This window comes from Oreochromis aureus, linkage group 15, assembly GCF_013358895.1.
Source record: "Oreochromis aureus strain Israel breed Guangdong linkage group 15, ZZ_aureus, whole genome shotgun sequence".
NCBI classification, from domain to species: Eukaryota; Metazoa; Chordata; class Actinopteri; order Cichliformes; family Cichlidae; genus Oreochromis; species Oreochromis aureus.
This window is the reverse complement of record NC_052956.1, coordinates 39,654,585-39,679,369: the sequence shown is the minus strand read 5'-3', so window position 1 is coordinate 39,679,369 and position 24,785 is coordinate 39,654,585. Positions and strand designations below refer to the sequence as shown.

The 24,785-nt window shown below is 42.6% G+C and overlaps 1 protein-coding gene across 9 annotated transcripts in view; it reads left to right on the top strand.

Annotated features, from left to right (window-relative positions):
* The window catches only part of szt2 (SZT2 subunit of KICSTOR complex), a 97,659-nt gene that overhangs the window by 58,286 nt on the left and 14,588 nt on the right, over positions 1-24,785 (top strand). For 8 of the 9 annotated variants that reach the window (XM_039599366.1, XM_039599360.1, XM_039599361.1 and 5 more), the window contains 12 exons: positions 1-133; positions 1,387-1,517; positions 4,081-4,128; positions 5,951-6,072; positions 6,554-6,739; positions 11,783-12,038; positions 12,112-12,191; positions 13,179-13,304; positions 17,580-17,782; positions 18,445-18,541; positions 20,740-20,820; positions 22,211-22,285. In XM_039599366.1, the coding sequence (XP_039455300.1) occupies positions 1-133; positions 1,387-1,517; positions 4,081-4,128; positions 5,951-6,072; positions 6,554-6,739; positions 11,783-12,038; positions 12,112-12,191; positions 13,179-13,304; positions 17,580-17,782; positions 18,445-18,541; positions 20,740-20,820; positions 22,211-22,285 (1,538 nt within the window). The remainder of the gene's footprint in view (positions 134-1,386; positions 1,518-4,080; positions 4,129-5,950; positions 6,073-6,553; positions 6,740-11,782; positions 12,039-12,111; positions 12,192-13,178; positions 13,305-17,579; positions 17,783-18,444; positions 18,542-20,739; positions 20,821-22,210; positions 22,286-24,785) is intronic. The other variant, XM_039599362.1, reaches the window with a different exon arrangement.

The following is a 24,785-nucleotide window of genomic DNA, read 5'->3' as shown; positions in this document are numbered from 1 at the left end:
GTTGCCCCTCCATTCAGCAGTGTACAACTAAAACTGCTTCACACTTCCTGCTGCCCTCCATCTTGGCAGAGATTGTCAGTTTGGTCAGCTCGCTGGCCGCCGATACAACAGTGAAGACATTTCGAAAGACGAGGTGAGTTTTAACATCAAGTTTTTCTTAATTGATCATCACTCCTACCTTTCTATTGTTGAGAGTAATAAAAAAGTGACACTGAGTTGTGATGTTGCATAGTTCCCAGGTTTTATTTTTTTGCAGAGGTGCGTAAAAGCTGTTGTTGCTGCTCTGACATTCAAAAACACCTCAGCTGAGGCTCTTCAGCTTCAGCTCAAATGTCGATTGTTGCTTCCAATGCAAATGACATTTCAACAGCTTTCATTCACTTCCATCTCTCACTCTGCAGCTGATGTTCCAACTGCTTTCTGAACTTACTTATCAAATGGCATTCCAGCTACTTTCAGCCATCTCATGCTTCCAATCATTTTGACTCAAACTGCAACTTGCGTTCATCTCTTGCAGTGCAGACCCCCTGAAAGCGACCACATTGTCCTCACAGACTTCTTAGCAGCCTGCTCATTAGGAAACACTGTGAATAAGAAGCCTGCGCTCTCTGGAGCCAGACAACTTTTTGTTCCTGATTGTTGCCAGACAGATACCAAGTAACTCTTTTGATTGCACTCGAAAATCAGTGCTCGTTTTGACATTTCAGGCATTTCAGACATATAATCAATGAACACGACTATAGACACACAGTTTTACCTTATAGATGTGAAGTTAGGCACTGTTTTTGGTTTGTTCTTTTATTTCTCTCGCTTTACAGCAGCGTTTATTGTGATTGGTTGCCCCTCACAAACTAAAGGTTTGAAGAGCAGGTCGTGTTGGTGACGTTTCAAAAGTGGAAAAAAAAATCTTAAACTGAGGATTTTGAGCAAACAGCTGCAGCTTTGGGTCACACAGAAACACTTGTACATACACTGACCGGGCAGGCTGTAGCTCAGGAGGCCGAGCAGGTCATATACTAATCAGAAGGTTGGTGACTCGATGCCTGGCTGCTCCAGTCTACTTGCCAAATATCTGTGCACAAGATACTGACCCCAGGTTTCTCCCAGCTTCATCCACTGAAACACATCCAATGGACTTAAGCCTAGAAAAAAGTGCTTCTATGAATCATTAAGACATGTTGTATAAAGCACTTTGAGTGCTCAGGTAGAGTAGAAAGGCATTGTCTAAGAACCCCTACCATATTTTTGGAAACATATTTACGATACACAATAAAGAAAATTGTAATAAGTCCACTTAAGTGGTTGCCTGGTGGTGCCCTCTGACTGCACACTGCCATTAAAGTCTTTCAGCACTATAATATTGCAACTGTATTATACTTTTTGCAGCTGCCCCACATCTGGAGACCATTTTGTGCCGCTCCCTCTTGCTCAGAACCTCAGCCAACCACCAGATGCTGTGAGGAGCTTCATTCTCATCGGCCGCAACTTCCATCAGTGGCACTACAGCACAGAGCAAGGTAACCGCTGTAATACTGGTAATTACTACCTTACCCTCTGTACTGCACAGGCTATGCATCAGTACCTCAACTCCATTGTGTTTTAAACAACCTGTTATGCTTGTTTCTATTTCTCCAATTCATCAATAACAGGAAATCAGAATATTTGATTAGAAATAAATGCCGTTCATAGATTTGTGCAGCCCTGATACAGATGTAGTAAGTGATGAGTCTTTCTGTAAGAGTTCGTGTTTTGCATTGAACAGCTGTTTTGGAAGTTCGAGTATATTGGTGTCATCCATCCATTTTCCAAAGCCTGTCCCAGCTGACCTGGTCGCCATACTTGCATAGAGAGACGTTCACACATTCATTCACACCTACAACAATTTAGAATCACCAGCTAACCTAACATGCGTGTCTTTGGACCCGGAGAGAGCCCGCACAGGCACACGGAGAACAGGCAAACTCAGACTGACCCCAGCTGGCCACAAGATTTAAACCCAGTATCGATAGTGAAGCGACAGTGACTGCTTCATCAGCCTGCTGCAGAATCGTGTACACATTATATTATTGGATCACGATATATTAAAATGACACATTGTTAGTTTTATATTTTATCATCTACAAATACAAAGTAACAGAATTTTTAGAATAAATGTTAATGACTTCATCTCCTTCCTGCTTAGTTAGCAAACAGTCAGTTTACAAAGTGCTTTGACAGATGAGCAGATCGCAGAATCAAAGCCAAACAACACAAGATGAAGGTAACAGTGAGAAAGAGCTACAAGACTGCACAATGCAAAACACAGTATACATGTCAATAACAGAATAAAAGCAGTTAATGAGAAATGATCAACAATAATTGAAAAACAATAAACAGGCAAATAAAGACAATGAGAAACAGAAAAAACATCACATAAAATCAAGTCCATATAATGTGTTGTTGCTGGTTCTGTGAGCCTATAATGTGCTTTGACTCGAGTCATTTGTTGCTTCTAATGAGCAACAAATGACCCCATAATAAAGTAAAACCATGTCAAATAAAAGTCCAATAAACATCTGATGTTCTTTTGTGTTTTCTCATTATTGTAATCAATCAAAGTTCAGTCTGTAGTTCGTCTCATGCAAGTAAGTGCAGTTCAAAGTGCTTCACAGATGACTGAAGAGCCGATAATGACACAAAGCAAATTGAAACAAAACAAAAAGTGGAATAAAATGACATTTTAAATATAAGTACACTAAGAGTGTGTCACTGCAGTTTGAATGATTGAAAAATCAATGAGAATTAAAAGTCCAGTGTTGTGGTTCTAAGGTGGAACAGGAAGGAGCGTGCGCTCCGAGTTGGGGAGGAATTGTTGTCTCTAGTGGATGAGTTCATGTTAAGGCCTTGTTCATGAGTGGAGTGGGAGACAAAGGTATAGTCAGACAGTCCATCCTGGTGAGAAAGAGCTGAGTGTGAAATCAGTGAGCTCAGTTTCCTGGTCTGTCCACAGTCCTACCCTCACTCATGGGTGAGACCACCATAGAAAATACAAGTAGTGGAAATGAAGGGTGTCTGTGAGGGCATCGCCCCGCCTCACCCTTAGAGATGGGGTGAGTAACTTGGCCATCGGGTAGAGAAAAGCAGCTGTTTGATATCGAGCCAACTGAGGTTGTTTAGGCATCTGATCTTTATGCCTGCTGGGTGAGGTGTTAGGTTGGACTCCCTCCCATATCGAAGGAGTTTATGGTTGACTCATTAAATGAAAGCTGTACGGTGTGCTGTGTTTGGTTTGCACCGAACATTATGGTCAAACATCTCCACTATAGGCAGCAGAGGCTGGATGGATGATGGAAACACAACAAAATTAAACAAACAAACAAAAAACAAACCTTTAAAAAATCTTCAATCCTGGAAAAAGTTGATTAAACATCATATAGTTGAATAAAATGCTGATACATTATAAACTATAGTAAATAATTACCAAAAACTGAAAAGACAAAACAATCAAAAGAATAAAACTATAATTTGCATATAATAAAGTAAGCAACCAAAAATAATGGCTATAAAACACAAATACAGTTTAATTTGATATATTAATGTCTACATGTAGTATAGTTTATATCTTACAGCACAATATATGAGTACTTTAAAAGAAAGGTGTCCAGTGAGTGAAGTCTCATGCAGATCTTCTGTTTCTAGTTTTCTTCTCATTTAATGTAAAATAAAGTTCGGCCTCATTTCTGTTGCTTTTGTGTCCCAGACCTAATAACACACTGCTAGTGTACTGAGAATATTCTTAAGGTAAAAGTTTTCTGTATATTAGCTGGAAGGACTGGCGTAGACCTGTCTGCAGCATGTTGCTAACACTTGTTTTAACATCATGAGTGTGGAGGAGACGCTCCGTGTGTTTCATGTTGAAGCTTTGAACATGCTCTGTCCTCGCTGCTGCTGCTGCTGCTGCTCTTTGAGTCTGTGTTTCTGTCCATGCTCGCAGCTCTCTAACATACCTGTCTTATTTTCTTTGCTTTCATCGGTTTGTGTCGAGCTGTGTTTCACTGTCCACGCTGCCTTGCTGTTTGTACCGCCTCTGTTTACCCACAGAAGACAGTTCAGATGAGGAAAACAGCCCAGTGCTAAATAGGTTCACACGTAAGTTTGCTCCTCAGCTTACCAACAACTTTCATGCTAATGGGACTTTTTTTTTAATGGCTGCGTTTTGTCAATATATTGTTTGTTTGTTTGTTTGTTTGTTTGTTTTTGCTATATTATCAACAGTCCAGCTGAAATATATGTAAAACCAACGAGCTTTCAAACAACGAGACAGTGCAGAATACTTTACATGTTGACATTAGCCATTAAACATAAGACATGAAAGTTTTAGTGAATCAGTTTGATAAAAACATGTTAGTGTGTTCGCCTCTTCAGTTAAACTGAATTTTTACTGGTTCTTTAAGACCTGCAATCTTTTTAAATCCAATGATCTGAATTTAAGGCATTAAAATGTCTTAAATTCATTTTAACAGGTCTTAAAAATTATTTGGATTTATGAAATTTACATAAATTTATTATTTTATATAAATATAACAAACACAACTGAAGTTGCATTAACTTGGGTTTTTAATGTGGACTGTATATAAAACATGGATCTATTCATGTGACGTCTTCTTGTTCATCCTCGAGCTAAGCAATGTGAAAGCCGAGGGATACTCACTGCTCATTGGCTAACAGCTCGATCATAATTTAGAAAATACCCAAAAGTACTTTTATTCTTGACGTCTTTACGATCAGACTTATTTTTGCAGTTAGAGGAGTTCCCCCTGGACTGGAACCCATGTCCGGTTCTTATTACACTACATGCAGCACGTGTTGGACCACACTTTTATTTTATTTTATTCAGCTTGTGCCACAGCTGAATAAAATTATACAGCACAGCCATTCAGGCTGGTTTTTGTGGGAGTGGGTGATTCTGAGGTATGACTCTGTAATAAGATGGCACCATTGCAACAAGTCAATGTGTCAAACGTCTTCCCTCCCAGATACTCCACTACAACTCTAAGTGACATTATTGCTGAGTGGACGTCTTTATGAAGTCCACCAGCTCGACCACACAGTGGCAGAGGCACATACGGCCTAATGCTTAGGTGTTCATATAATATAGCTCCCAGGTGTAGTAATAACACCTGCAGTTATGAGAGGATCAGCTGATTGTGCCGTCCCAAATTAGAGTTGGAAACTTTGAAGCTGAAACTGAATTACGAGCTTGACTCACTTATACTTTGAGGTAACAAATAAATAAGTAAACCTCTGAAAGCATTTAAGCCACAAACCAAAGTTAAGTAAAAACACAGCCCAGTGACTTTGTGTCTGACACTGACGAGGAGGATAAAACGCACACATTGAGAGAATAGCGTACGAGTAGTGTTTGCACTCAGAAGCTTTTATAAGGCTGCAGCACGAATAAGTTTTTGTTTAGAGTTTAAGCAGACCTTAAATCATCTTGAAGCTGAAATGCTATTTGACCTTTCTGTGGTAATGATATTACTTCATCATTCTCTCCTTCCTTTCTGCGGGGACATCACGACCCCTGCTTGCAAACAGGCTCTAAATCGTTTTTAAAAATAACCACTTTCCATCTTTCTTCATTCCTACTAATCAAGCCAACACTTTTTTTTGTGGTCCGTCAAACGCTGTGATTTCAGAAGCAGCATTACAGTAAAGCTTCCACTCTCGTCAGTCAAACCTCAGAAACCTCAAAACATGAGGAAGTGAAAAACCTGCGAAGCAGCTGCCCAGTGCATTTGTATTTAAAATCTCAGTCACAGTGCAGTCGTGTTCATCTGACAGTTCAGTACAGAGAGAGTGTCATTAGAGTCAGTTGGGACTCTTTGTTAAAGGACATAACACAGCATGCTGGGCAGCCTTGACTCATATTGCTTTGGCGTTTCACTGAGTTTCTGTCTTTTCTGTCCAGCTCATAAAGGCTTCCAGCGCTTCGATGCTCTGGAGCAGAGCGATTCGATCAGTCCGAGCCAGGCTGGGCTGGGAATGGCTCCTCGCCAGAGGTTCCTCTTTATCAGCATCCTGGACAAAAAGGTGATTTGGGATAAGGAGGCCTCTGTATTGTGAATATCCCTCAGGCCGGGCACAGAGCAAGATCCCAAAGGGTCCTGTTTGTAATGGGTTTGAAATACATGAACCTGTCCTTAGATGGATTTTTGTCAGTGGGTGCTTTACCATATAAAGATGGTCTTGTTTACCTCTGACAGTGCATGTGTATAAACTGCCTACAGTAATGAAAATGTTAGGAATGGTGACATATAAACACACATGGTAGCCAAGTTATTAGCCCGAAGATCGTTTTTTACTCCTCTAGATTTTATACCTCTTGGAAATTCAGCGTTCAGCTGTTTATTTCTGATATCTAAATATCTCTGATATCTTTTTAGATATCGAAGTCAAAAAAGTAGCAGACGTATCCTAATTGTGCTTCATGATTAAGCTTTGGAATTATGTTTCTAAGTACAAGTGTGCTGTTTTAAAACATAATTGTGATACTTCACCATTTGTTCTTCAGGTGACGCTGTACAGCTACAACTGGTCCGTGGATTTGGGCGCCTCTCTGAATCGCGAGCTGGTGCGTCTGGTGAAGTGGCAGAATGCGAGGGCTCATGTTGTCCACTGCCTGTTCAACCAGAAGATGGGTCTCTTCCATCACTACTGCTTTTCCGATGCACCCATCCATGAAATAGACTCCAAGCAGGTAAAAACACTCTGACACAGTTTGTAATGTGGTGTATTGTAAGCAGGCCAACTGCAGTACAGGAAGAAAAGCATCATGGGATCGCTTAATTGTTAGTTATTTGTGAGGGACGTTTTGTGATGTCTGTACACAAAGTGAAAGTCAGAGAGAGCACACAGAGGATTTAAGCAGTGAAGCATCACTTAGTAGAGAAACTGTACCTCAAAGATGGCCTTAACTGGTTGCTGGATACACGTTTTAAAAAAACAAGATAGCGTTACTGTCTTATTGTTTAAGTTATGAGCAAGTTGTCGTCTTGTAAGTAATCAGGTAATCAGATTTGGCAGTCATGTAGTCATGCCCACGAATGAAGGTTGACTCTACATATATGCAAGGCAGTGAAAGTGTTCTGACAAAGGAATCAGTTCCAACTCCAGTAATCCTGACTTCATAAGAGAAGCTGCAGTATGAACTGAAAGTAGTATTTGAGTATTTGATTTGGAACCCAGGGCGTATTTTTTATTCATGGTATTTCAGCACCTGCTGAGTCACCAGCAGCTCTCACACTCAGCGCTGTGCTGGTCCTGCATTAGAGAAAGAAAGGAGGCAGCTATCAGCCCTCATTTGTTCACATATGGTGGCAGCAAATGACCAGCGTCAAACTCACTGCAAAAGGTTGTTATGTGGCATCAGCGCTGTGGCAGTCACCGCGTGCTTCCTGTGATGACATGGTGTGTTAACGGAGTTCTCAAATGACAGATGGGCCTGTGCCGCTCAGTTATTGTGTGCAACTGTGGAATATGATCTGCACAGGGGTGTTTTTCATATAAAACCAGGAAGATTAACGCTGCTTAACATGTCAGACATGGCCCTGCCACAACGATTGTTCTGGGAGTATTAATCACAGCCTTTCTTTCTTTTTATAACAGCAATATAAAAACTGACGTCAGAAAAACCTTGGCAGCATTTTCAGGCTCCCCCTTAGACCTCTTGATTTTAGTGTGCTGAAACACCTCAGACTTGCCCCTAAAAAGCGTGGCTGCACCTTCTGTTTCTGCTGCTCGGCTGCATCTGGTGGGAGCTGGTGAGGAGAACAGGATGCTAGTTCAGGTGGAATCAGCCTGGGAGGGTAGCATCTGCACTCACACTGCCACAGAAGGCAGCAGCTCCCGGAGCAGACTTCATGCAGCTGTTGTATCCCGAGGAGGAATTTGTGTGACTCACACATGGATGGTGATGTCATTACTTGATCCTCTACCAGCCTGTTAGTGGTTCTCGTGCTATTTATGAGTTTCCGTGACGATGTGTCACAGTAAGGCAGGTACAGTAATGTGTTTTCATCTTGTACTATGATACAATAGTTGTATAGAGAGCTGCAGGGCTGACCTTTTTTCTTCAGCTAACCAGGAAGTTAGCATCTCTGTGGTTCCTCTTACAAAAAGCTGATGGAATTTGAAAATCGAGTCGTGGCTTATTACAGTAAATAAGCATCATTTATCATTTTTACAGTAAGCACATAAAATGCTAATGTTAGGCTATGACAGTCGTAGTCGTGGGAGTATAACCACCTCTTAGCATGTACGTTATTAGCCGAGAGGTTTGGGATTTGATTATTCTGTCAGTGTCATTTTTAAACGAGCATTTCCTGCTTTTGGATCAGTTGCAGTTTGTCCTCCTGCTGCTACATTTTCTGTATGATCGCTGTAAAGCTTGGCTTTTCAGACACGAGGTGTATATTACCTTACATTGGTCTGCAACGACTAGGCCCTACAACACTTATCTCTTGTAAAATATTCAATATTTGGGAGATGCTGCAGTGTGCAAACTGATAAATTTTCAGTTCAGTCCAAAAAGATTTCCGATTGACATCCTGCATAAATATTGGCAGGCAAAGCCTGTCGCTGAATCCTCTTCCATATTTATGCCACTTGCAGCTTCATCAAAGCTCGCTGTGGCTCCATTCAGCTTTGTTTTTGTTTTGAGTGTCTCAGCAAAAACTGCTGGACACCCTTTATTAAATATGGAGTTTTGGATCAATATGCAGTTGATGGTGTTGGCAGCAGAAACCAAAACAAGATTTTTCAGCCACACGACTAAGCATTTTTATTCTTCTTGATTATTACCCTTCTCTATTTGCTGTCTTCTTATGTTGTCCGGATCATATCCTGGAAATATAACCCTGTCACATCAGCGGCCTTGTTTTCCAAAATGGAAGACTTAACCACCTCAGTGCAATTTAGCCTCTGTCAGTTTCCATTTATCCTCCTCGATTATTTATGATCATCTCTCACATAGAGGGCTTTGGATTGTAGGTTTCTATAGTCTGCTGTGCCGCCTGTTAAATAACTGTTTGCAAAGCATTTTTTACATCTCATCTTCCCTCCCACTCTCACATCACACATCAGCTGTCATATCAGCCTTGCTGCTCTGAGGACAGCGGTGCAAAAAGGCTCCACTTCTACAGCTACTGATTGATTTTACAATCTTGTTTTTCCTGGTGGGATGAAGGGGGTGTCATATGTGATGGTATACTACAGATGGCTGGAGAATTGGGCTAAAAAGGCTTCTGTGATGGAACATCTGGGAAAATGTAGGCAGAGAAACCAGAGTAACGGCATCAGCGACTGCTGCTAAAATACAAGTGACAAATTATAAAGCCATCAAGCCACAGGTTTCTCCTAATCATTAGGAAGTCGAGGTTTTCAAAAATCAGTTGAAACTAACTTGCATATTGCAGCATGAGCGTAGATAGAACATTGATTTGGGGATATGTAATCTGTGATATGAGGACACTGCAGTTTGTCAAGTTTAGTTTGTTTATGGAGCAGACTTCAGGAACATGAAAGATGTGCAAGACTGCTATATAAAAATGAAAAAGGCATTTGAAAAGACATGAAAAATGAGGAACAGTCAAAAATTTTTATTTAAATATGGTCTAATCCAGCCGTCCCCAACTGGTTTAATGTCAGACAATCACGGAGCGGCCTTTAAGGTCGGGCGGATAAACACAACAAAATAAAATTGGTGGTATTCTGTAAATATAACAATAAACATGAATTCACTGTGTAATTGTGTAACTTTATTAGCAGCGTCCTCTTGAAATGCACCAACAACATTGAGAGCAACATCCTCCTCTCTGCCCCTTAATGCTCTCTGGTCGCTATGGTAACGTGTAAATATTTCTTTCAAAATAAGACACACAACTACAACAAGGGAAAGACCCAGGGAAACCGAGTTAATGATAAAAACCATAAACTTCACACCCGAGCCTCAACTCTCACGGCCGGTACCAAATGACTCAGGGACCGGTCCACGACCCGGGGGTTGGGGACCGCTGGTCTAAACAAAACCTCGTGACAAATGAATTCAGAAACCTGCTCATATTATCTGAAGCAGTGATTATATAGAAAGCTGCCACCTCATGTTGCACAGCCATGTTTTTAGTCGGCACATTCAGACTGTCTACTTTTCAAAACAAGAGCTTTTGAATTGTGTGACTCGTTTAGGGGACATCTGTAAACCGTAGTTGTAAAAACAAACACCTCTGTGAACAGGCCCTCTGCTGGTGGGGATAAATGTGAGGAAGAGTATTAATCGGAGCCAAACCGCTGTCCACGCAGACTAGCCGAGAAAGGCCCAGGTACAGTGGGGATCAAGTGTTTTGTGATCAGTGGATTAAAGGAAAACTCCTGGAGTAACATGCATCTGTAGACCCCAATAAGGGGCGGGGTCTTTGGTGACTGGACTGTGTATGTTCTGCTCTTCTGGCTCAAGTATGATCAAGAGATAACTGGCTGGATAATTAGCATACAGTACTTAGCCCGTTGGCCAGCTTAGTATGGAGTAGTATACAGAGTGCCACCCTTCCCCCACCATGTCAAGCTGACCATGGTGCTGTTTAAATAAATCATGTAATGCTGTTTTAGTTTGAATAAAAGTTCAGTAAAATCCAGCAAAATGTCATGCACAGTGTGAGCAAAACAGACTGAAGAAGGGACTTATTAGACCCCCGTTTTGCAACCGAGAATGACACCAAATGCCCTTTCAGTCTTCTCCCTGTGGCCAATAACAAAACAAGCTCAAAGAATAGAAAGAAGCAAACTTTTCCTTTCCCTCCGATGGCCTCGCTCTTCATCACGGCATTACTAATGAGTGCGGACAGAAGGCAGAGTCAGAGCAGCAGAAAATTTGCCTGAACAGAACTTCATCTGTCAAGGTCCTGATGAGAAGCAGAGGGAGCACCAGTGCACGGTTTGACCCCCCAGCCTGTGGGCATGGTGCAGCCAGCACTGCCACACGAGGGGCATCTGGGCCCTGAGCTGCTCCGCTGAGCAAACTCACCCAAAAGTTCCTGTCAACAGCAAAAAAAGAAGAACAGACAAAACTAATATACAGCGCGGTGACTGTAGCACATCGCTGCGTAATGTGATTAGAAAAATGCAAATGTGTCCACTGCTGTGTTTCTGATGTGCCACTTCCTGTCTGTGGTCATTCTCACACTGACGCAACATGGAGACTGTTGTATCCATGGCTCGAGCATCCTCAGTTTAAGGCGTAATTAATCGCCTGATTAACACAGACTAAGTAAAAATTTCATGTATTAAATGCTTTTAAAATGAGCTTTAATGTACCATTTAAAAACAAGACCTTTCCAGATTATCGAGTTCCCTCTTGCTGCTTGTGAAATGACTTCTTTGTGAAGGACTTGGGTCCAGACCTCTCTACTACTCTGAGCAACACTGTCTGGTAATGGCACCCACCAGTCACCACCACATAAGTCCTCCAACACAAGCTTCTCATAAGGAAACCCCAACCTGTGACTTCAGACAGTATTTCAGTGGCGACTTTAAAAGCTGCTGTGTTGTGTTTGGCTCAGATATCAGCTAGCATTTGCTAACAGTAGCCAGGTGATAGCCTGCCTGCCCAGACAGGAAATTGCGATTCACTCGACAACTATGTAATAAGAGTGGTTTTCTGAGGTTACTCAGGAGGTATTTAGGTGATAAGTGAGGTGATGGTGTTATTAATTGTGGAGGTATTTGACTTCTTCTCTATCTTGATCAGGATCCCAACCCATTCCTCGGTCCCTCCATGGAGCCTGATGCATTGCTGCGGAGCGCAGTCCCTCCTCTGCCCAGTAAAGAGCAGGGCAGACTGGGAAACTCTGGTCGAATTCTTGCTCCCCTCCACTTTCCCTCTGAGTTGCTTCCCTTTGATGAAGCTCTGAGGGACGTCTGCACCATTCGACCTTTGATGGACGGAGATGTGGTGGCTCGACATGGCAGCCAGCTCTTGGAGATCAAAGCTGCTGAGCGGAGAGGTGAATAGTTTGACTTGTACATTAAACATGATGTCAGTTTGAAAAATTAATGGCTTTGTTTTTATTCTAACAGAATTAGAGAAGCAGATGAAGATAGAGAACCTGTTTGTGACCTGGCAGCAGAGGTCAGCACAGTCCAACATGCCCATTTCAGTAAGTATTTTCAACACTGTTGCTTCAAAACGGTTTAACCCTTTAGAGCCGGTCACTGGAGTCAGACAGGCACTTGCAGTGTTTTTTTTAAACATCTGTAATTCCCATAACTCCTGAACCAGTTGCTCAATTGAAAGAATTCCCACGCTTCCTGAAAGCAGCGGCTCAGCAGGGTCAACGTAAGTAAATGTAACCTTTAGGTTTCCAGGCAAGTTATTAGGCAGACAGTTGTACTTATAATGGAGCCTGTGGAGTGTGAGCAATGCAAAACAAAAGAAATACGATAAGTTAAAAGAATAGCAGCACACATATTGTCATACTTTGTCAAAAGCCTGCCCCCTGGTGGTGATAGTTTTAGTTAAAGTTCATACAGGGTAATTACAAAACATACCTTTAATTTCATAATGATGTTGGATATTAAAAACATAAACAACAAATTGGATTTGACCAGTAAATGCTTCCACTGTGCAAGCAGCATAATCTCAGATAAAGCTAATTGCACGTGACTAAACCTGAGGGAACAGTGCGTCTCACTGCTTTATGTCTTTGAGGAGCTTCAATTACAGCTCACTCCTCGGGGAAATCATTTTGTATCGCCCTGTTTCAAAGTGGGGAATATCCGAGCTAATTAAAAAGGTTTCTATCTGACACAGTGACATCTCAAGAGAGGTTACATGGTGGCATTAAATTTACAAATTTGATATTTCAGCAGTCACCCACATGGTACTCTTACTCAAGCACATCCAGCAGGAGGTCTTCAGCCTGGCCTGAGTCTGTCAGGAGCAGTTTCCTGTGGCTTTTAGCATTTTCCCTCCAATAAACAAGCTAAATTACCTGTCGGCTGGAATTTGAATGCTGATCTCCTGTACTAAAAGTTCAGTCTGGTGTAATCTTTGATGTTGCTGTGGTCTTTTATATCACTGTCATCCCACTTGCAGTTTCATACTTTTACCATTTCAGTAAGAGTTACCTTGGTTGTCTCTGCAGGGGACAGATTTGGAGACTCTGAAGCAGTCATCCCGACTGGTCCACTACTGTGCCACCCCTCTGCTCTTTGACCCCGTCTTCCGCAAGCAGATCCAAGAGGAGCAGATTATTCAGCCTCTAGAAAAGGTTTGTTTTCCATCCAACTAAAGGGAAAGTTACTGGGAGATTTCACTTTAGAGAATTCATTCGTATAAAGACCAAATATAATGTAAAATACAGTCTTTAATATCTGATCCTGTGTTTAATGTTCCTCTCTTATTCCATGGTAAACACAGTGACTCCTGGTTAGGATACCTCTGTTTTACATTCATGCTGAATTTGATTTGAAATGTTCTTTTACAAATTATAATATACAAATATCAAAGGATTTGCTTTAACGACGACACAGAAAACATATCAAATATTTATACTGAGAAAATGTATCATTTTGGTCCTAAACAGTGGGTCATTTTCAATTTGATGGCAAGAAAAACGTTTAAAAAATTGGAGCAGGGCGACGTTTAAACTGTGTAGCATCATCTCTTCTTTTACCAACAGTCCATAAATAGACTTGGAGCTGAGGAGACCAGTTGCTGGACTTTTGGAAACGAATGCTGTCGTTTATGTTGGTCCTTTTTCTTACTTTCCCTACGCACAACATTATACATCTGTAGAAACAAGGAAAGGGCTGACTGAGGATGGGCAATTCTCCATTTAATCCGTTTATTGTGCACAGTTACTTAAGACATTTGAGAGCATCATTTGGATATCACAAAACGCTATTCATATCGTCAAGTATCTCCAACATTGAGATCCAATTTGTTCTTTCTATATAACCTATGAAAAGGCTCCGAATACTCTAAAAGAGTGAGCGGTTAACCCTTTCGTGGTAGCTAAGGAGGAAAACATGCTTTTATATTAGTCCTATTAGTCATTTGTCATTTAGTTGGATATAAACTTTTAAGGGCCAGAAGATATTTTTACTGAGACGAGGTCCTGAATGCAAACTCGTACTTCTTCCCAGAATGCATTTATTCGAACACACTGCCAATTATTTCCACCTTTAATGCATAAACGAAGCTCTTTTGTATTTATTAAACTCCATAGGTTCATGTCAACCAATTATTTTTGCAATAGTCTAAAACAGGCGTTAAATGTGTTTTTGAACCTTGGATGCCTTCCTCCTCTCTTCCTGGGAATATTGTCATGTAAGTCGTCTCCAGTCTTTGTACAGAAGACTCAGAGGACTCGTCTGCTAATGAGTGATATAGTTTAGATATCAGCCCCTTTCCAGAAGAGTAGTTTTTCTATTATGGTCAAAGAGGGAATAGATGGTGACTGATGAAGTTAGTTAATTGTAAGTATTTAAAAACTTTTAACAGCACAATGAAGGTTTTAGATGAATTTATTCAGAGCCTGATGTTTCCCAAAATATCTCAGTCTGGCCCCAAAGTGCACGAATAGATTTCCTTTAAAAACCAACAGTATCATCTGCATATGACACTGTGCAGTGTTCTTGTATGTAGTCTTATTTTTGTTCGATATAGTGTACTAGCTGCTGAGCAGTCCTACTTTGTTGGACATCCTGTTTCATTATCCACCAAATGTTTTCAGTTGATGAAAGGTCTGCAGACACTTCACTTCAGCATACTAAGTGTTTGCTTGGGCGCATGTGTTGCTCTAAGGCCATCAATACTTTTCAGCATTGATGGTGCCTTTGCAGAAGTGCAAGCTGCCAGTTTCAGCAGGCTTCTGAACTGATCACTGATAACTAACCAGATGATCTGTCTCCTCGTTAGTCCAGAGGAACAAGAATTTCAAATTTTGCTTCATCTGATCACAAAACAGTTTTCCATTTTTGCTTCAGTTCATTTTAAATGAGCTTTTGCTTAGTCGAAGATCACCTTTGGCCCATCTTCTGTGCCTCTCTACATCTTACTCACCTGCTTAAAATTAACCTAATTACCTGCAAAACGTTCCTCCGGTTGGTTTACCCCATCAGCCTCGTATTGTTGTCATCCTGACAGATGAGCATGCTGAGGTCATGACTTCCTCAACATGACCTCAGCGGTACTGCAAAATGAGAAATCGTTTTTCATGAAAGAGTAAAATGTCGCAACATTTGATATGTTTTCTATGTTATGTTGTGAAAGAAGTATTGGTTTGAGTAAGTCATTACTGTCTTTATCCTGTCTTCCTTCTCTCACCCCAACCGGTCGCAGCAGATGGCCCCGCCCCTCCCTGAGCCTGGTTCTGCCGGAGGTTTCTTCCTGTTAAAAGGGAGTTTTTCCTTCCCACTGTCGCCAAAGTGCTTGCTCACAGGGGGTCATATGATTGTTGGGTTTTTCTCTGTATTTATTATTGTGCGATCTACTGTACAATATAAAGCGCCTTGAGGCGACTTTTGTTGTGATTTGGCGCTATATAAATAAAATTGAATTGAATTGAATTGAATTGCGGAGACCGGAGACCGGAGGGTGTGTTCCAACTACAGGGGGATCACACTCCTCAGCCTCCCTGGGAAAGTCTATGCCAGGGTGCTGGAAAGGAGAGTTCGTCCGTTAGTCGAACCTCGGATACAGGAGGAACAATGCGGTTTTCGTCCTGGTCGCGGAACACTGGACCAGCTCTTTATCCTCTCGAGGATACTTGAGGGTGCATGGGAGTTTGCCCAACCAGTCTACATGTGTTTTGTGGACTTGGAGAAGGCATTCGACCGTGTCCCTCGGGTGTCCTGTGGGAGGTGTTGCGGGGAGTATGGGGTGTCTGGCCCACTGCTACGGGCCATTCGATCCCTATACAACCGTTGTAAGAGTTTGGTTCGCATTGCCGGCAATAAGTCGGACTTGTTTCCGGTGGGTGATGGGCTCCGCCAGGGCTGCCCTTTATCACCGATTCTGTTCATAATTTTTATGGACAGGATTTCTAGGCGCAGCCAAGTGGCGGAGGGCTTCCACTTGGTGGCCTCAGAATCTCATCTCTGCTTTTTGCGGATGATGTGGTTCTGATGGCTTCATCGGTGGGGGCCTCCAGCTCGCACTGGAACGGTTCGCAGCCGAGTGTGAAGCAGCAGGAATGAGGATCAGCACCTCCAAATCTGAGGCCATGGTTCTCAGCCGGAAAAGGGTGGAGTGCCCACTCCGGGTCGGGGATGAGTTCCTGCCCCAAGTGGAGGAGTTCAAGTATCTCGGGGTCTTGTTCGCGAGTGATGGGAGAAGGGAGCCGGAGATCGACAGGCGGATTGGTGCTGCGGCTGCAGTGATGCGGACGCTGCACCGGTCCGTCGTGGTGAAGAGGGAGCTGAGTGTAAGCGAAGCTCTCAATTTACCGGTCGATCTACGTCCCGACCCTCACCTATGGCCACGAGCTGTGGGTAGTGACCGAAAAGAACGAGATCGCGGATACAAGCGGCAGAAATGAGCTTCCTCCGAAGGGTGGCTGGCCTCTCCCTTAGAGATAGGGTGAGAAGTTCGGCCATCCGGGAGGGGCTCAGAGTAGAGCCGCTGCTCCTCCACATCGAAAGGAGCCAGTTGAGGTGGTTCGGGCATCTGACAAGGATGCCCCTGGGCGCCTCCTGGGTGAGGTGTTCGGGCATGTCCCACCGGGAGGAGGCCCAGGGCAGACCCAGGACGCTGGAGAGATTATATCTCTCGGCTGGCCTGGGAACGCCTTGGTGTTCCCCCGGATGAGCTGGAGGAGGTGGCTGGGGAGAGGGAGGTCTGGGCTTCTCTGCTTAGGCTGCTGCCCCCGCGACCCGACTTCGGATAAAGCGGATGAGGATGGATGGATGGATGAATTGAATTGCATCCTGTTTGTATTTAGATTTCACACAGCACTCCAGCGGGTTTTAAGTTAGTGTCATAAATTTATTCCCTGGAAATTCTTTTCAAACGTCAGGAGGAAGTTTTGTAGGATTTCAGCTTCTTTCATCTGAAAAATATCACAATCTGAGTAACTTTGGTCAGTTTCAGTACAGTAACATATTGTATGTATGGAGCACCTTTTTTGTGGTCAACAGGCTCCAGAAAGATTGTTTCGATGTGGATGAGTTTGCTTTTGTGACTTGTGACATGCATCTCCACATCTGAGCCTCAGTGCTGTGGTCCTGCTTGCTGTCAGAGCTGACAGCAGCCCCCTGTGAAGCCTGTCCTTCTGCCATGTGTTCCAACTCTGCACATGTCGGTCTTTTCAAAAAGGCCTTCATCAAAGTTCAAATGCTTTTTTCCATTAATGGTGGATTGATCTGGATTATTCTTCCACAGCAGGCTAAGACGTATGGCTGCTTTTTTTCATGAGGCTCCAAATGAAAATTGTGATTTTCAGTCATCTTTTAGAGTTTTGTATTCAAACATGGTTACTGTCATTTCTTTGGTATGTATTCAGGCGATGTGCTATAAATTCTTCTGAAATTGTGTGTGTCAGAAAAGGCATCGCTCCAGTGATTCCACGGCATCAGGTCGGGACCGGAGCTACAGCACAGACTCGGCTGACATGCTGCCCGGCCGACTGAAGGAAGAACCCTGGCTGCTTGAAATTTCCAGCACCTTCCTTCAGCAGTATGTCCAATACCTGCAGAGCATGGGCTTCATTTTGGTGCAGGTCCGGCCTCAGTCTCCAGCTCGCAGGTGTGTTGAATGTGAATGTGTGCTTTTCAACTGTTGTTTCCAACCTTCTAATGACCCTCAACAACCCTTTCAGCAGCTGTTTATCACCCTGGATCAGTTCAGACGTCTTAATCAGAACTTTACATTGAATCTGGGCTGCTTATCTCTTTAATGCCCCCATTTAAACTGGGGCATGTCTAATGGTAGCAGTTAAAATAAATGTTTTCTCTCATGTGTAAGTATATATTTATGTTTAATAGATAAGAAAAAACAAGTTTCATCAACTATGTGATTAGTAAACGGGTGTTTGTCTCCCTTTAGTGTGTAAAATGTAAGAAAATCAGGAATCATTTATTTTCATCCACCCGTCCTCTAGTTTTCTCTCGCACTCAGTCGTGTGTCATATTTGTCTATTAGTCATCTAATCTCATATGTTTTGATTCTCCTCTGACCTTTGACCTCCATCAGTGCTGCCTCGTGTCTGATGTACTGAGGGAAGAAGCCTGAGCGTCCTGCCTGCTGTCACTTTCTCAGTCTGTGTGTGACTCGCACTGAATTGTGTCTTACTGCTTGGATATTTGCTGCTGGCACTCTAGAAGCCTTTGTTGGGTTTTTAGTTTAACCAGATCTTTACTGACCCCTGTCCCCCACTCCACCCCCACCCCCACCCCCATGTCCTGCAGCATCGCCCGTGCTCGTGCTGCCATGTTGAACTCCATGTCATCAGAAGGCAGGATGTCTTTTTCTTATGTGAAGCAGAAGAGCGAGGACAGCCCTAAGGTTAGTGTTCACCTCCAAAATGCTCTTTTATTCTCCAAACACAAAACTTGGGGATAAAGTCAGGCTGTGCTATGGGAAATGGGCCCATGAATTTCTAATGTCTCATTAAAACAAACCAAAGTCTCCAGCATCTCCAGAGACGTGTATTTTCTGCTACGTCTGATTTAAACTCTTAAAGCATTTTTTTTTTTATATCAGATTTGACTGAAGAGCTGCCACAGTCACGGTTTGAGCTGTGGTGAGGAAACTTACTGAGGAAGAGTTAGTTTTTGTGGTCAGACCTCATGCACAATGAGACGTTTTACAATTTTCTGTATTTTTAAAAAACAGTTATGAGTTCCCAAAGACGGTGTTAAAAATGTGTGTAATGATGCAATAATGGAAAAAGACTGCAGCGCTGCTTCAGGGGGGTCAAGAAACTGTTTTGTTTGTTATTCAGGCAGTGGTAACCTTTTCATTGCTGCTAACTTTAATAAGTTATGGCGTGTAAAAAGTTCCTCTGTGGCACAACTTCAGCACCTAACAAATATGAATGTCGGATAAACAGGAACATCAGTCTGATTCTGTGGTTTTAAAGTAGGAAACTTTCATTGTGTGTATTTATTGTAATTAATCACACTCTTCAAGCACCAGCAGCTGCACCTACTCAGACACAGTCACGTCTTATTGGGCAAACATAACGTTTACCTGCTGGGTGAGAGGACGTGTGCCAAAAGTGACATAAAGCGCCTCTTTTACTAACATGCTCACACACCTGTACAAAGGTGCTGCATCCTGAAACAGGATACAGTGAGAAGAATAGCGAAATCACAAAATTCAGTTTCATCACTTGTGGTCCTGCGACAGTAGGAGGAAAATCCGGATCCCGTTCTGTCCCAGCTGTTAATGATGTCACCTTTTATGTCATTGCTGTTTGAACATGAAAACTACAGCCAGCTAAGGAAAAAGATTCACAGTGACAGACTTTACAATATAAATATAAGCCGCGTGCCTGATCATCTGTCTCGTACGAAGCTGAGGTCTGAATTGCACTTATGCACTGGACACATGCTGCAGGTAGAAAGCCTTGTTAATAAATGGGCCTCTGAAGAAATGTGACCTGCGTCGTTTGTTGGCTTTGCAGCCACACTCGTCTGTGAAAACATCAGCCTGACCATCGCTCACTGCATCAGTCAGAAGTTTAAAATTTGTGCCTTGATGCTGTCCGACACATCACAGAGCTTTGGACTCTTGCATATTTATTGACTCGTATGTAAATGAGTCGGTAAATGACCGACGTTGCCTCCCTCCATGTCTGGAGATTTACAGAGATGCTAAAAGAAAACTTTGCTTTTAGATTAGAAATTAAGACCTTTAAATGTCTCCTTCTGAGTGATATCACAGCGTCAGGTCATGAAAGTTGGCATGCTTTAGCGTGTAATCTGGCATGTCTGAGCTAATCTACAGCAGGAACTTCTGCCTGTATGATGATCTAATCCCACACTGGTGTGTTTTATTAAACAAAAACACAATGCTTGTCTTACGTCAAAAGCAAGTGAAGGCGTGCCTACTGTGACATCGCATGCTTCTTGCAACAAGCACGTTGGCTCCACTGGCGCAGCATGAACCTCGTGGACATCTGTACAAGTTTGGATGAGCCTTCTGTGAAACACCGGAGAGACGAGCAGATGGCTTCAAACCTGCAGGAAGCAAGAGCGGCCGCTCGCTTAAAAGCCATAAACACAATAATAATGTTCGTCAGGGTCGAGGAGCTCTGTAGCACAGCTACGTTTGGTGCTGCCCCCCCTCCACTCAATGCTTTGTTTGTATGCTCCCTGGTGTTTCAGAGACCATGAAAGCCTCTGCACAGCATGGAGGGCCACACCACAGTGGCGCATATGTGCATAAATAAGACCTAAATCCCATTAGGCTGAGATGACAGTCCTCACTTTTATACCAGTCCTTTCCTTTCCAAACCTGCACAGCATTCAGTCCACACAGCAGGAACAACAGTTTGTGCGACTGTACTGTCGTTGCTTTAGAAACAGTATTTTGTTACAATAAAGAATATATACATTATTAGATTAGTATTGATGAGGGTGCTGTAGTAGTACTATACTACTCATAAAGGTGGTGTGCATTTAAAATCTTAATGTAGACATTAAATAATGAAAAAATGTTACAATTACAAACTGTTCTGTGACTGATGTGACCTTCAGGCTGCAGCGTCTGGTACCACCGCGTATCACCTGCAGAGGGCGCTGCCAGGAGGCATCGTGTTGATGGAACTGGCTTTCCAGGTGAGAAGCACTGTCCTCACTAATACACTATATTTGCTAACATCATAGTAGGATGATTCTTTCAGTTCTTTGACACAGGCGTTGTATGAAAGCAGAATATTTAGATAATGATGAAAAATCTAATGTGATGGTTAAATGTTAAATATTTAAAGGGATGATGGATCATGGGGATCGTTTCCAAAGTTCACCGCAGTTATTCCGCTGATCCTGGAGAAATCGGTTCATAGTTGGATTAAAGGAGCAGAGCGACTGAACGCCATTCTCAGCATTTCTAACACTTTGTTTCTAGTCGTGTTTGTTCCCTCAGCTGCAGTGTTGCAAGATGCTAAAAAAGGCAGCAGTGAGAAGAGAAGAGGTGCTGAGCAAGTTGAAAAGTGTTCAACTTCAGATAAAAACGCTGAGCTTGGTGTCACTTTTCACCTTGCTGTCAAATTACTGCGAAGGAGAGCGCGACACACTGCACTGACCAACAGCCGCATCCTACTGGTAGCTCTCAACAGTACCGGCCTGCTTAAAGCCCAAACTATTACAAGAGTGATAGGAAACTAATGCTTGGAGGAACATGTTGTTTGCAGTGGGTCGACCAGTTAAACAGCAGGCAGTTGGTGTCAGGTACTTGCATTACACTACTTCTCTGGATATTCTGTATCATGGGATCCAAAGTGTCTCGATGAAACGCTGTGCTGCCAGAGTGCTCTCGAGCATTCCTAGTAAAGCATTTGTACCTGAAGATGAGCTTTTTTTAAACAGTGGACAAATCTAATGGTCAGTGCTCAGCTGTGGTCAGTATCTGAGTGTCAGCAGTGCTCCCACTGCAAACACTCAGAGTGAATCAGTGTCAGCCTGCATCGTGGGTCAAACTGAGTAACTCATGTTTCCCACACTTTCCACTCAGCATCTTTCTTTAGGCCTTCAGTCGTGTTCAACTATCTAAGGTCTTCTTCGCAGATTGTAATGGCAACCTTTTTGTTTACTGTGTAGTTTCTGAGACTTAACATATGAGACATAACACAGCTGGTCTGAGACAAGTGAAATAAGCCAGTGTTTGCCAAAACCTGTTAATGAGAGTGGGAGTAATGTGCAATTAGTGTTGTTGTGACAGTGCTGTGTATTTGACCCCATGCTGTGTGTGTGGTCTGATATCCTGGCATTATGTGTTTGTTTTTGCTGTTTCCTCATCCTTAGTTAGAAGTGAAACATTTTGACCTTTCGACATATTGTTTGTTGTGATGGTGAGGATAGATTTTTTTATTTTTTACAAGCCTTCAGCTCTCCTGAAAAACAGCACATTGACTCTACTCCCAGTATGCAGTGAGCAGTCTTATGGATTATTTTATTAAGTAAAACTCTGTTTTTGAGTAGGCTTGTGTCTTTTGTGTCGTTCCACCAGGGCTGTTACTTTTGTGTGAAGCAGTATGCACTGGAGTGTTCCCGTATTCCCATGGGCCAGACCGTCAACTCGCAGGTAAATGCTTGACACTGATCTGCACTGCTGTGTGGACACACAACACTGAGCTCTGTGTCCTGAACAAGAACATAAAAGACAGAAAAGGAAACACAACCCAGAACACAAATGACCACAGTGGGAGGGCAGGAGTGCCGATCTGTGTCTATCATGTAAGTTCAGGTACTCTGTGACGCCAGTGAAGGTTTGGGCTTCATCCTGGGCTGATCACTGGTCTGCTGAGGCTCTTATACGAGATTTTGGCCAGGTCAAATTTATATTTTTAAATCAGTTTTTGTAGGAACTGATATACTGGAAATTAAAGCAGTTTTTAAAACTCTGTTTACCTTCAAAATGTAGATTTTTTTTAAAACAAGATACATCTAAACTCTTTCAGTATAAATGGTGAATAAATTCCTGTAGTCTGAGTGTTTCCTTCAGGGTTTCTGGTGTTTAAAAAACACCATTAGTGCCTCAGGTGAGCAGACATGTTGATTTTATCACTCTGATTAGATCTTCCCAGCTGTTAGCAGTAAAGCAAAATAAAAGATAAGATAAAATAATCATTTAAATAAAGCTAGTCCCTGACAGAAGCTTGCTATGGTATTTGCTGTGTGATGTGAAGAGATGAACCACACAGTTTTTTTTATGCTAGCTTGTCTTTACTGTAGTTTAGTTTTATTTTGCCTCTTCTGTTCGTGCTACAGTTGAATATTATTATTGCTCTGTGAAGTTTTTTATATGGCTGCAGTTTAAGAGCCATGTGTTCATTGCTATGGTCAATAACAGCTGTTCAGTTAGTCTGGTTTACAATGTGTTCTCTCCCATTTCTTTACTTGTCTTTCGATGTAATTTCCACCCTTTTCTTTGTCTATCCACCGTGAGCAGAAACACAGTTATTAATAAATAAGAAGCAGATACAGATTTTAAAATAATCCTCTGGCTAAGACAGAATAACCTCCACTGTTGTTTTTTGCATCTACTGGTCATGTCAGGTCCAGCTAGGGTAAATTTGTCATCATAAGGTGGTGCAACTTAACAGTGCCTGCCATAACCATCTATGAGACACTGCAGTGATCAAACAGGCTACAGCTATCCAAACACTCCTCGATGGACCCAAAGCTGTTCTCTTCGTAGCATTCAGAAGTTCAAGGTTGAAGAGCATCTATCTATCTTAGCTTTTAGCAGATGACCTGCTTATCTTGGTTTCATTGACCTCTTAAGTGGAAGGATCTAGGATTTGAGATTTAGCACTTTCAAGTCCTCAGACTTGGTTCTTAGTGTGTTTTTATGGTACAGGATTTGTGGCAGTTTGAGTGGGTATTTGCATATGCAGAGCTTAATCAATGGGGTAAGCAACAAATACAAGCATGCTAGCTTGCAGTCTTCCAGTGACCCAACAGTAAGTAGCCTGATGTGGATGATGATATGTGTAGATTCAATGCTGGTTTCATGGAGAATGTGCTGGAACAAAAAAATGAGCGACAGTGGAGCAGTGCAAAAAACCCAAAACTACAGCAGCACACATGGGAGACTGCAGGGGGCACGTTTCTCTTGGTGACAGTAAACAGCTACAACATGTAGGCCGTAATCTTCAAGGCTGTCTGTAGGCTGGGTGTAGGACCGCTGCATCATTCAGCCATCAGCTGGAAGCAGGTAGAGTGCCCACTCAGGGCCGGGAAGGCTGCTGTGCCTAGTGAAGGAGATATAGTATTTCAAGGTCTTCACAGAGTAGAGTAGAGTAGAGTAGAGTAGAGTAGAGTAGAGTAGAGTAGAGTAGAGTAGAGTAGAGTAGAGTAGAGTAGAGTAGAGTAGCACCATACCCCTGTGGTATGGTGAGAGTTTGTATGGCACTCAACTTCACACCTTTGCTTACGGCCACGAGCAAAATAATACGATTATGTGAAAAAGCATGACACGTGAGCTTCCTCCAGAGGATGTGTGGACACAACAACCAAAGTTGAATGTCAATAAAAAGAGCATCAGGTCAGTGAAAGTGACATTTATTCAAAACACAGTACAGTAGCAAGGGCATCAGCTGGTTCTGGAAGTGATCCTATCCAATCAAAACTCTCACTGAATTTAAATTTGCTGGTTTCTGTTCGAGATCATCCTGTCGAGCACTTCTGACCAATCGGTCTGGCTGTTTTAGACTCTCTGTGGAAGTCCCACTATTTCCTGTGTAATCAGCAGTCTCTCAACTTTAATGTTAATTAAGTGGACAAATTTGTGTTTGTAGTGTTGAACAAAAATGGTGCCGCTGTCCTGCATTTATGCTGCTGTGTGTGCTGGAGCTCACATTCACACTGTCACAGGACATTGTTAAACCCCAGATACCTCAGTCTCACCTGCAGGGCCAGTATCGTGGAGCAGAGCCGTGATTTTGGGGAAAAATGAAATGAGAAACATGTTCTTGGACTCACTTCTCACCTAACCTGCCTTTAGGCTCGGAAACACTAGATTGTGAAACTAAACTAAGAACTTCTCAGTCATAGAGGGAGGAAACAAGAACCTGCTCCAA